This window comes from Vidua chalybeata, chromosome 5 (assembly GCF_026979565.1).
Source record: "Vidua chalybeata isolate OUT-0048 chromosome 5, bVidCha1 merged haplotype, whole genome shotgun sequence".
NCBI classification, from domain to species: Eukaryota; Metazoa; Chordata; class Aves; order Passeriformes; family Viduidae; genus Vidua; species Vidua chalybeata.
In genome coordinates, this window is record NC_071534.1 from 29,945,752 (window position 1) to 29,958,559 (window position 12,808).

Below are 12,808 nucleotides of genomic sequence, written 5' to 3' on the forward strand. Positions count from 1 at the left end.
TGGTACCATGTGCTCCTCTGTTACATCAGGAAACTACATACACTTCTTTATCTCTGGGCCCTCACCAAGTTAGTCTGCTTTGTGTGCCAGCAGCTGTCTGCTGCTCCAAATATCACAGTTCAAGGAATGAAGTGCTGTAGTGGGATTTGGATGGGCAAACATCTGTTCTTCAGTGTTGTGTACACTGACAACAGACACTACCTGCATTTACAGTTTTGCTCTGTTGTGCTCATTAACCCTGACTGGAGGCACTGTACAGGCCATGGCTGGGCACTGATGTTCTCCATCTCATTTAGCAGTCAGCTCCTTTGCTGGCACAGACTTATCATGTGTAATAACTTCATTTGATTGATGTGATCTAAAAAGAGCCTGGCAAGAGTGAGGGATTTGAACATACATCAGTGAAAAAGAAAAGCAAACTTGGTGCCTTCTTCTCGAGCATTTTTCAGTGCAACAGTCCCTCCTAATTCCCAAAGGTACTGCTTCCCTAGGCTCCTTAGGAAGTAGAAGGGCTTTACAAAATACCTAAAATCTAAGAGCAGAGCTTCTTGGATGACATGTAAAAATGTAATACAGTTTCCTTGAAACTTGTACTGGTGGTGTGTTAGAAGCTTCTTTGCTTATTCTTTGCTTTTGTCCCAACTTGTGCCTCTTTGTCACAAAAGATGTAGAGAAACTCCCTGTGACTGACTTTCCTTTGGACAGTTGTACATGTTTTAGAGTGGGACATGTTTTTCATTGGATCTGAGTAGGACTTTATCCAGAAAACCAATAACTGAGGAGGAAGCACATTTATGATTGTTGTCCTTGCTCTGTTTGTAATTATTTCATGATCCAAAATATTGCAGCAATATATTTAGCACAGGCATTTTTTATGCCAGTTAATTTAACAGGTCTTAAAGCAATGTTTTCTTACGCCTGGTTGCAAGTACCTGCTAAAAGCTGTGAAAATGCTTAAGTGCACAGGAATGTAATTACTCCAGTAAATAGAAAAGCTTCCTGTTTTTAGACACTTCTGAGAGACAAAGATTTGCAGCGCTATGAAATGTGGGGAGAGCCAGGAAAAAGGACAGATAGACGTGAGATGAAGCAAGCCTATGGAGTATTATTTTATTGCAGAGCACTGTTGCCTTTCCAGCAAGCTACTGATTTCTCTTGTCCCCAGGAAATGAAAATGCACCCAGTGGTAAACACTGGAAGTAAAGGAGTGGCTGCTTGGGACTGCAGGTCTGGTTCCCTCATCATGTCTCATGCTTCATTTTAGTCATCCAGAGTGTTGTCCTGAGCTGACCTCCCACATGGAGCACTCCTTGGAAGACAGCAGTGTGTGGAGACACCAGCACCTCTGTTCCCTTCCTGTTCCTGGCTCTAGCCCTCCATCCCTGCAGGTGGAGCAGAAGTACGACCCCTGTGTGTCCCCTTTCTCTGTTAGGTTGGGGTGGGTGGGTGAGTACAGCACACACACATGCACAGTGAGGCAGTTTGAGTGGCTACTGCTAAACCCCAATGGCTGGATTGTCTTAAGAAGAAAAGGTAATAAAATGAGTTATTTGAAAGAACTGTGCTCAGGAAGATTTTGGCAAGTGATTGTGCATCCTTCAGTGCTGAGTGAGTGTTTATAGTAGGGAATGTCTTGAAATGTGCTCCTCACTTTGGGACAGAGCTATTGACAGTAGAGCTTAAAGAATGTAATTGTATCACTGAGGCTGAGGCAAGTAGAGCTGAGATGGAAGTGACCTTATGAGTAGATTTGCTTTTCTAAACTTCACATGGCCAGCCTTCCATTGTTTGTGAAAGCCAAGGTTATGACATTTGGATCAAAAGTTTCTTTGCTACTTGAAATGGACAAAAGATTAACTCTCAAGGGAAATACATATAGTTTATGGATCTTACATAGGTGTAGGTAGACTTAGTTTATGCAGGTATTCCCCTGTATACTCTTGTATACCCACACATAGTTTCAGCCTGTACCTTTTCCTGTCAGGGAAATGAATTTGCTCTTTCTGCTCGTCGAAAGCAGCAGAGAGCTGAGTCTCGGCCACTGTTCATGGGAGACTTCTGCTGCTCAGCTGTGTTGAATAGCAGGAAATCCTGGAGTGCAGCACAACTCCAATATTCAGTTTTTATTCCATATTAGGAAATATTTCCTTATCATTACTGCGGGTGTGTTGGAATTATTTCCGAGATTAATTTCTGCAAGCCAAATTAAAAGATGAGGAGGCCATGCTCGCTTATTTCCCGCTTTCAGACCGACTCCATGGGAAGGGCCAAGTGGGCTCAGCCTGGGCCAGGGTGGCCCTGGTCAATCCCTGCAGGTGAAACCAGCCTCACCCAAACTATTTTTAAAAGAATTTATTTCAGCCTGGTAGAGGTTCCTCAGTGTGGGTCGTGCAGCTTCTTGTGCTGGCACAAAGCACAGAGCGGCAGCGGGAGGGAAACAAACAGATGGTTGGATGGAAAATGGGATGGCTCCTTTCAGAGACAGTCCTGGCTCATGCCAGCTTACAGCACACACACAGCCCTGGCATGGCCTGGGAGGGGTTCCTGCTGTTTGGCAGAGGGATTTTTTGCCTGCTTTAATTAAGAGCCCCACACTGCTGTTTTGGGATGTTTTTAGGTTTAGAATCAACTTCAAGGCAGAAAAGTACCTTCCTTCATGTGTTTTTTTTTGGGTGCATTAAGGTCTTCTGGGGTTTAGGGAGCATGTTGGAGCTGGCTGCTGACACCCCAAAATCTCTCTGGGTCTTGCTGTCCCCCAGGTTTCCCTGGTGTCATCATCATCATCATGGTGGCTGCAGGACTCGTGCAGTGTTTGCATCCCGAGTCCTGTGTGCCTGGCAGTGTCTCCCCAGGGTTTTCTCATGGCCCTGGGGATCAGGCACTGGGAGTGTCCACTCCTTTTGGTTCAGGAGTCATGGAGCGCTTTCTGCTTTCAGTTGGGACTGTTAACAGGCACCTCACCCAGATGCCCCATGGGGAAGAAGTGATGAAAATGGCTAAAACATTTGAACACTTCGGCTTTTAAATAGCAAAGCCTGTTCCAATGGGGCTAATTTCACTCCGTTTTTTAGTGATGCTTTAATAGAACAAATATAATTAATTCTGTAACTTTAAGGTAACAAAACTTACTCAACCATAATGCACATTGGGGAAGGAAGGCTAAAGGAGATGAAGTACATAAACAAGGTAAATGAAATTCTGGAGTGTCAGTGATGGCATGTTGCAGTCTCACTTAGTTTTCCCTTCCCAAAGGGAGAATGTTGTAAAAACTGAAGGCTGTCAGAAGGATCTGGTCATGGCAATAATGTTGAAGAAGAATCTGCACGTGAAATATCTGATTTGTTTTATCTAGCAGAGAATGTTGTTTCCTTTCAGTAGCAGATTAAATAAAACAGGGGCCTGTGAATGGTGATATTACTGAAAACATGAATTACGGAGGAACGGAATATTTATTTTTCTGTCTGAAACATACCCCAGAGCAGTGCTTGGCAAACATGCTGATCTGATAACTATGAAACTCAGTAGCAGCAGCTATCATCATTCCGAGGCTGGAATGGGACTATTAGGTCAAAACCCATTGAGCTGAAGGGGTTTTTTGTTGACATGAGTGAACTTTGGACAAGGTTCTGTTCTAAGCACAGAAAGCTGTACTTAGAAATAACACAAATATTAAGATCACACCCCAAGAGTTGAAAAATACTGAACCATGATTGACATAGATAGGACTAGTGAGGTTTTCTTTTCAGCTTGCTGCTTGGAGACTTCAGGGTCCTGTTGAGTTTTGGGTGTTTCTGGAGGTTAATCAAAATTGGAATTGGATTTAAACTGGGTTATAGAAAAAGAAGATAGAACCTCCTGTGCTGGGCTGCACCCAGGGCAGCCAGGAGAGGGGGGATTCTGCCCCTCTGCCCTGGTCTGCTCAGCCCTTCCTGCAGGGCTGCATCCAGCCCTGGGCCCAGCACAGGAAGGACAGAGAGCTATTGGAGCCAGGCCAGAGCAGGGACACCAAGGGGATCAGAGGGATGGAGCAGCTCTGCTGGGAGGAAAGGCTGAGGGAATTGGGATTGGTCAGCCTGGAGAAGAGAAGGCTTTGGGGTGATGTCATCGTGGCCTTCCAGTGCCTGAAGGGAACCCACAGGAAAGATGGAGAGAGACTCTGGACAAGGGCCTGGAGTGACAAGACAAGGGGGAATGGCTCCAAAGTGTCAGAGGGGAGGTTTAGATTGGATACAAGGAAGAAACTGTTCCTGTGATGGTGGTGAGGCCCTGGCACAGGTTGCCCAGAGAAGCTGTGGCTGCCCCTGGATCCCTGTCAGTGTTCAAGGTTGGATGGGGCTCTGAGCAAGCTGGGATAGTGGCAGGTGTCCCTGCCCATGGCAGGGGACTGGAACTGGATGGTCTTCAAAGTTCCTTCCAGCCCAGGCTGTTCTGTGATCCTCAATAGGAGGAGGTTCAATATAAACAACTGGATGGTGAAAATATGCACAGCACAGTTGCCAAACCTGTGCTAGCAGAAACTGTAGTGCAGAAAGTAATTTTCCCTCTAGGCTGATGGTGCTTTCTCCTTCTGTTCCCTCACTGGAGCTATCAACTGTTTTACAGCATTTTTATCTTTGCTCTGTGTTTGCTCACCCCACGTATGGCTGCACATCTCAGAAGCTGCTCAGAGTACATCCCACCACATCATCCTGCTGAGCCTTGGGCTGTTTTTTTCATTTGTCTGGCCCTGCCCACTGCCCCTTAGTGTGAATCATGCTGTTATTTGTGTATGGTGGATTGTTTTTTTTCCAGTTTTATATATATCCTGTTTCTTTTTAGGAGAATTCAAACAATTTGGAGACCGTGGGGCTGGCACTTGTGCTGGAAGCTTTGCAGTGTCCGTGCTGCTTTCCTAGATAACACCTCATTTTTTAAATATAATCCTTGTCATTTTTTAAAATATATTCCTTGTCAGCTGTGGGTTTTAGTGCTCAGCTTGGTGAGTTGCTGGGCTGGGTTGTCTGGAAGGAGCCAAGCAGAGTCTGCTCTCACTTCTCACCCAGAAGAGCCCCAGCTCTGGGCACGGTGATGACAGCTGGAATTTCTGAAGGTACCCACTTTGTTGTGCTCTGTGTTTGCTTTGTCTCTCCTTTCTCTTTTACTTCCTAATTCTTGAAAAATGCCATTTTTATACTTCATTGCAGGAGCAAGTTCACAGTCATGCTGAAACCATGGGAATTTTGAAAGGCAAAAATACGTTTCGGTATCTGCCTTATCCAGAGGCTTTGATTCAAGAGGCAAATTCTCTTAGAATGTTAAATGGAAATTTCATAAATTTGGCAGTTTTTACTGTAATACAAAACTGCCTTCCTAACTGCTGGGCTTAAGGAGTATGCTTGGGTGGATAAATTAAAATTATTATCAATCTTTCTGTGAATTGATGTCCTTTTGGAGGGAGGATTGCTCCTCCCTGTCCTGCTGAACATGTATGTAGCTTGACATTGTAAATCCAAATCAGAGACCAGCAGCATCCTTCTGTTATGTGCAAAAAAGGTGTTTTTCTCTCTGGCAGAATTGGATGTGAGGTTTGCTCCCTAACTTAAATACTCACTGAGTCCTGAGTAAATTTATTCTAGGGCTACTGTATAACTGTACTACACATGTGACTTCAAAAAGAAAAATTATGTTTCCAGTGTGTGACTTAGGTTCAGATCAGTTTGATAGTATAGATCCAGCCTGATTTGATATATCCTGTGTTTTTTCTTACTGACACAGCTATGCAGGAGACTTGCCTGTGCAGGAGGCTTAGATTCTATCTTCTTACCCCTTCCTGATTAGAAAGTGATCCCATAAAATGCTGCGTTTCAGGGCAGAGCAGTTCTCCATTTGCTTTGATTTCTTTCACCTCTCCTCTTCGGAGCTGCTGCAGCAGGTGGGATTGGATGCCTCAGTGATTTTTGCACTCATTAATAATAGACTTGATCCAATAGTTTAATGAAAACAGTGACAGGCTGTGGGAGCTGCCAAGAGGTGCCCCAGAGAGGATGTGGGGTTTGGAGTTACCAGTGGTGTAGCAGAATCTGAATGTGGGGGTTTGAGGGGTGGAAACTCCAGGCAAACAGATGCAGAGTTTGATTTAGAGCTGTTGTGACAAATTGGAGTGCAGATTGAAGTTGGAGTCAATGCTACTTGGCCTTTCTCTACTTCACTCTACAATCAGGAAAGATCTAGGAACAAAAAGGTCAAATGTATGCTTTGATTAGGAAACATTTTTCTACCAGAAGGGAGAGTTGTATCCAACTGGCATATTCTATTCAATGGTGGATCAGGAGGGACTTGCTTGGAGACATCTCTAGAAGACTCCAGTTCAGTAGCATTTGGCTGCTCTCCCCTTTTTCTGTAGCTGTTCCCTGCTCTCCCTCATCCTTCAGGAACATCCCTCCTCTCCTCCCCTCTGTGCTCTTCTCCCTCCTGCCTCTGGTAGCAAGATTTTCCTTGGCTGCTGCACATCCATAGCTCCTTACCCCATGCTGCAGGTGCCGAGCTGGCATCAGGAGAGCTCAGGCTGGGATTTCAGCCATCCCTGCGGGAGGCACGGGCTCATTTCCTGGGCCAAGAAGCACATATGGCATCTCTGCTCCTGGCAGCCCTGAGCCCTGGTCCCACAGGCTCAGCAGCTCCTGTCCATTACATCCGTTTGATGTCTTTCTTCCTCACACTTGGGGATGTTCCAGGCCCTTCAGAAAGATCCCTGTCAGCCAGAGTTCTGGCTAAATGGCTGGTTGAATGTGACATTCTTTATGGTCCAGGGAGACTAAAGTAATTCCAGTGATGCAGGAGGAGTGGAATGGTTCCATTATGGAGGTGGAATGGATTTGGGTGAACTAGTAGGCTTTTGAGGGCATTTCCAAGAATTATGGGTGGCACCTTTTCAAAGCCTTCCCGTTAATGTGGTGAGGTCAGTACAAGTAGTGTACTGTCAATAAAAGGTCCTATTTTGGAGCTCCTTCCTTCCTGCCCCCATCCCTCTGCATCATTTGTTTTTAAAGGTCATGCTTAAGGACTGTACTGGGTGACTCCCAGCTGAATATTTTGTCTGGGATGTGGATCTGTGCTCTGTTTGGGGGCTCATTAGTGGAAGCAGACACAGGAGGAAAAAGGCTGAATAAGTTTTCTCAGCTGTGAGTTCGCATAGGATTTTGTGGGATATCTCGTGCCTCCTGCCAGGTCTGTGCTCTTTTTCATTTGGGAACTCTGAAGACCCGGTTTTACAAATATTTTCTTCGTGGTGGTTTTGGGTTCTTTTTTTCCCCACAGTGGTAGAGCTAACCGGGGACACTCATCTGTATTTCCCTCGTGTGAAGCATATGAGGGTCAGTCCCACTGTTTATAGTGTGGGGTGCCACTGGGATCTCTTTTTTACAAGTTTAATAAAGCCCAGTGACTTGGATTTGCTGTATGGCAGTGCCTGCATTTGTGAGTGTAGAGCATGGGCAAAACAAATGAACAGGAAATCAAGTTGCAGCATTGTTTTATCCTACCAGGAATACAAGACGTGGAAAGGAGAAATATCCGGTGTGAGAGTGTGCCTGCTATACCTTAAGTAAAGGTTAATCCATTTCAAGCCTGAGTTAATGCCGCTCTATCTTGATATTCCAAAATTATCAGAAGGCAGATTTTTACTCTGTTAGGTCATTTCTTGAAAGAACTTAATCACAGATGCCTGTGTGTGGTCAGCTGTTGCTCTGTTTGATTTGCTCTTATCAACTGATTTGTATTTATCTTTTCCCACCTATTGAGGGTAAAGGTGTAAAATTGTACAATAAACACAACAGTGAGACCAGTGCTAAGTTCTCCCATCTTTTGGAGACTTGTCCAGCATGGGGGATGTTTCTGTGTAAAGAACAGAACTGCCTAATTTTTAGTAAACACTGCTAGGAATTGACAGATCTCATCTTTCTTTAGTAGAAAACTGAAGGGAATAAAAGATTGATTAAAAATAGAAATACTGGCATCACTTTGAAGCAGCTGTAGTGCTATTAAAACCTCTTTGTGCCTTTATGGAGAGATATATTTTTATTCTCAGAATTCTGGTGTCTTGTGCACTTCAAAATAAACAGCTAAAATAATATCTACATGATGCTATAAAACGCCTTTATTTGTGACACTGCAGCTGTGTTTCTGGCAACAAATATCCTATTGTCACATCAGATCCCATGAAAAATCCACAGGAAAAAATCCCACCCTCTCAGAGTGCAGCAGGCAGAATCAAAACAAAGAGCCTGGAGGAGAGTTCAGCAATCCTCCTGCCCCAGTGTGGACGTGCAAGTTCTCTTCTGTATGAAACCCCCAATCAGTTCACCTCAAAAGCTATTAGGATCTGCTTAAATTAAGCCTAATTCGGGATTTGTCTTCTGCACAATCCTCTGGTGAAATGGAAGGTTTAAATAAATAATGAAAAGGAAGCTAAGTGCCTGAAGGGAGCCTAAGGGAAGATTCAGAGAGACTGTTGACAAGGGCCCGGAGTGACAGGACAGGGGCAATGGTTTCACACTGACAGAGAGCAGGTTTAGATTGGATATGAGGAAGAAGTTCTTCCTGTAAGGGTGGAGAGGCCCTGGCACAGGTTGCCCAGAGAAGCTGTGGCTGCCCCTGGATCCCTGTCAGTGTCCAAGGCTGGACAGGGCTCTGAGCAAGCTGGAATAGTGGAAAGTGTCCCTGCCCATGGCAGGGTGGTGGAGAACAAGATATTTGAGGTCCCTTCCAACCCAGGCCATTCCATGGTTCTGTGATGTGTACTTGTGTGTAATTCTCCAAAACTAACCTCAAAACAACCTGACCAAATGGGATTTGGGCTGAGATGCTGCTTTTCATGCTTTTCTTCCATGAGGCTCTCCTAAAGTGCCTCAACCCACTTCCAGGTAGGGCATGAATCTTAGGACAAACTGTGCTGGTTCATTGTTTTTTTTTAATCTCCCCTGGCTTTCCTGGGTCAGCCGCAGGGCATTCAGACCTGCCCTGAGATGTCTTTTTCCAGCATTAAAAAGTGTTGTTCAGTACATCCAAGTTATTTGGGTTCAGGATGAAAGCTCTCAAGGAGAGCAGCCTTTCTTCTTTCTGCTTTCTTTCTTCTTTCTTCCCAGTTTTTAGGTGCCCAGTGACCATGTGCCCTAAGCCGTAAGTATCACCTGGCCACATGTAACTTTGTGGAGCAGCTTTAAAATTCAAATATATTCAATGGCTGTCTTCATCCTTGAAATAACTTCTCTTCTGGACTGGGGTTTGGGGTTTGTTCCATTTGCTGTCTCATTTTATCCCATCCTTTTTTTTTAGCATCTAGAATTTTTGGAGTCTGAAATTGCCACAGAGTTGTGACAATTGTCCCAGAGTTGTGCTCTGGGAGCTACCTGATCCTTCTCTCTCCTACCCTTTTTCCTCCACTGGGCTGGCCCCAGCTCTGCCAGAGGGACATTTTCCTTATTTGTGGACAAGCACAGCTGGGTGAGCTGCCCAGAGCGTGCAGTGCTCTTTGCTCTGATTCACTCTTTGTTTTGCCAACATGTTATTTTTTAGAGAGTGGGTAGCACATCCTCCTGCTATCTTGGGATAATTTTATAAGGCAGCTTTTAATCGAGTTTTTTATATCTAAAGAACAGTGCCTTTACTGTGAATTCTGGAGTGCCTAAGAATTTGGAGATGGAGAGTGGGGAAGAGGAATATAATTTTTTTAATTTTCTTTTTGAAGTGAGTAATGATTTGACCTGCTGTTTCAGTACATGTTACCATGGCGATGACTGCAGGGACTACAACATCCTTTCCCATGAGTAACCACACCCGGGAGAGAGTGACAGTGGCCAAACTCACGCTGGAGAACTTCTACAGCAACCTGATTATACAGCACGAAGAGAGGGAAACCAGGTACTGCCTCTGCTTCCTCTCACCCCTCTGCAGCTTTTCTTGCTGTTTGTTCAGGGGCACTTCAGTCCCTAGGGATGGGACAGCTCTGGGAAGTTTTTCTGTATGTGGTGGCAGGGAGTGAATTCCTAGAGGGCACAGGCTGTCTTTGGGGGGAACCTGTGAACATCCCAATCACTGAGTGGTTAAGGAGATCCACTTCTGATGTTTTCATGCAATTCACCTCCTCATCAGCTATTTTGTGGAAACTGCTCTGTGCAGGGTGTTATTTTGCAGTACATGTGAGGTTTCTCTTTCTTTGTGAGGTTGAGGACCTTTGATTCCTCTGCATGTGCCCCAGGGAATGAACTCTGCAGAGCAGCTGTGGGGTGGGAGCTTGGTTTGGGGTAAGGCAGTGGCTTGTGGTGTCTGTTCCTGCTCTGCACCATGAAGCTCATGCCAAGACTCCCAAACTCTGCAGGAGGGAGTGTGTAGGAGATAGGGAACAGGGCTGAGAGGTGTTTGATGGGGTGATGGGGTAAGGAAGGGAGGCAAAGAGCTGGTGTGGAAATAAGTGGCAGCAGAGAAATGAGGGGTTGATGATGGAGGGTTTGAGAGCTCTCAGGTGGGCAGGAAGACTTTTGGGGATAATGTAATCCCTATCTGTTAATTTTGCTTGGGTGGTGCTGCCTGGTACTCCTCGCATGGGAGTATGGGATGGTCATCACCACTCAGCTTCTCCCAGCAGTGCCCAGTCCTGGCTCTGAGGTGTGAAGTGCCACTTGAATTAGGTGTCAAAGCACCAAGTGTTTGATTATAATGAATGTTGTGTTGGATTGTCATTAGTGTGTCAAATTGTCATTCCCCTGGTAATATGTTTTTAATTGAAGGGTTTTCAGTCAAGCAGCAGGGTTTCTCTCTTCATCGTATTTAGTCATTATTCCTTGTAATGGGGTTGCTTCTAGTTAGGACAATAGACTGTCTATCAAGGGCCTGTAATTTAGAGGATCCTGCTGTACTTCCCAAAGTGCAGAAAGGCACCAGCAGCCTGGCTCCAAGCCTTTGAATTCTTGCCTACTGCAGGGGGGTAACCAGCCTTCAGAAAGCTGCACCCCAGCAGCTGTAAAGGAGCATCCTGTGAGTGGACAGAAAGGGGTCCTGCAGCCACACTGCCATGTGCTGACCCCTGCCACCTGTGGGGTATTCCCAGGCTTTCCTCCCTTCTCAGAGCCTCCCAGCCTGGCACGGCACTGGTGGAAGACTTGGAGCTGTGAGCCCTGGCCTGGGCAGGACACTGGAAGGGAGAGGGTGGTTCATGCAGGGGGTGGAGTTTAGTTGGCATGGGAGGAAGGGGAGCAGGACCAGGTATGGGGCTTGAGGGGGAGGTTGTCACACAGAGGGGATGGAAGCTGAAGCTGGCTGGCATGTGGGAGATGGAGCTGAGATAGAAACGGTGAAAAAAAATCATTTTTATTCTGGTTTGTAATCCTAATTGATAAAACCAGCCTCAGTTCAGCAAGATATAATCACTCGAGTGACATACTTTTTCGTATATGTTTAATGCCTGATTCTGCAAGTACATAACCATGTGCTTAAATTTGCTTCTACATTTTCCTCAGCTTTGTTCACAAATGAGTAACTGCGTGGAGTGGGGCTGTCTGCATTCAAATTTCCATCTGAGGCAAATTCTTCAGTACTTGGAGTATGTGAAACAAAAGTGTTGACTTGCTGTGGTGTTATGTGTGGTTTTAATAAATAATGAAAGGTGCAATCCCCTGTTTCTCTCCTTGGCAGACAGAAGAAGCTGGAAGTGGCTATGGAAGAGGAAGGCCTTGCAGATGAGGAGGTAAATACTGCTTACAAACTGCTTTGCTTTTGTCCCACTGCTTCAGATGGGCATTTGAAGAGCTCACAGAAACATCAGCCAGCATGACAGAAGGTTTTATTTTGAACATGAGTGTTGCCCCTGTTAATAACCTGTTTATGTTAGGGAAGCTGGGAATATGCTTGACTGATACTTGCAATAGCTACCCAAGGCTTTTCATGCTACTTGTAGTTCTGATGAGACATGGCCACAGCAAGTAGCTAGCAAGCTTTACAAAGATTAAAATTGTTTGCTGTTGTATTTGGCAAGGAAAAAAAGTGGCATGTGGTTAGAAATGGGTAGAAAGCAAAATGCTGACCTGTTTTTTCTTGATTTAAACAATAAACCATCACACCTTTGCTCCTTTTGGACACAGATGAGGAGGGATCTCAGTCTGGTTGCCACCTCACAGAACTTCGGCCAATAAGTTGCTTTTCTGAGGTCCATTACACCATGTCTGCCTTCAGGATAGGCTGGGAAATAAGTAGGAAGAGTGTCTCGGTCCTTCTGGAGTTTTTGTGGCTGCTGTAATTCCTGAGAAGCAGGAAGATGAATGTGGGTGTGCATTGCCATCTCGTGGCTTAAAAGGATGCTGTAATCCCAGCACGGAGTCTGGCAGGTGCCTGATCCAGGGATCTCCTTAGCAGACTCTGAGCTCTCAGCATCTTTGCATACAGCATTTGTCTTCTCTTGGGGTGAATCCTGGTGACATTTTCATCAGACAAAATAGATGATGGCATTTGGACAGATTTTTCTTTCAGAATTGGTTGTTTGCCTGCCATAAACCAAATGGATTTTGTTGTAGATCTGTAACCAGGGCCTCTGCTGCTTGCTAAGCTCTTTGTTGCCTGTCATCACTTGGGGTACAAGTTTCAGCTTTTATTGATCCTTCACACTGCCCAAAATGAAGAGTCCTTGCCTCAGGCAGTGACTTTGGTCTTGGGACTGGTACACTTTGTTTGGAGCAGTATGATAGTTTTTCTTCATAATTTCTTTCTTTTTTTTTTTTTTTAATAACTGAGTAATAAAAATAAAATACCACCACCCACCAAAAAAAAGGTGAAACTGTGC

General features: G+C 45.1%; 1 protein-coding gene across 10 annotated transcripts in view; it reads left to right on the plus strand.

The window, feature by feature from the left end:
- The window catches only part of STK38L (serine/threonine kinase 38 like), a 58,748-nt gene that overhangs the window by 30,443 nt on the left and 15,497 nt on the right, over window positions 1-12,808 (plus strand). For all 10 annotated transcript variants that reach the window (XM_053942759.1, XM_053942751.1, XM_053942760.1 and 7 more), the window contains 2 exons: window positions 9,753-9,897; window positions 11,668-11,719. In XM_053942759.1, coding sequence (XP_053798734.1) covers window positions 9,764-9,897; window positions 11,668-11,719 — 186 coding nt within the window. In that variant the 5' untranslated portion in view covers window positions 9,753-9,763. The remainder of the gene's footprint in view (window positions 1-9,752; window positions 9,898-11,667; window positions 11,720-12,808) is intronic.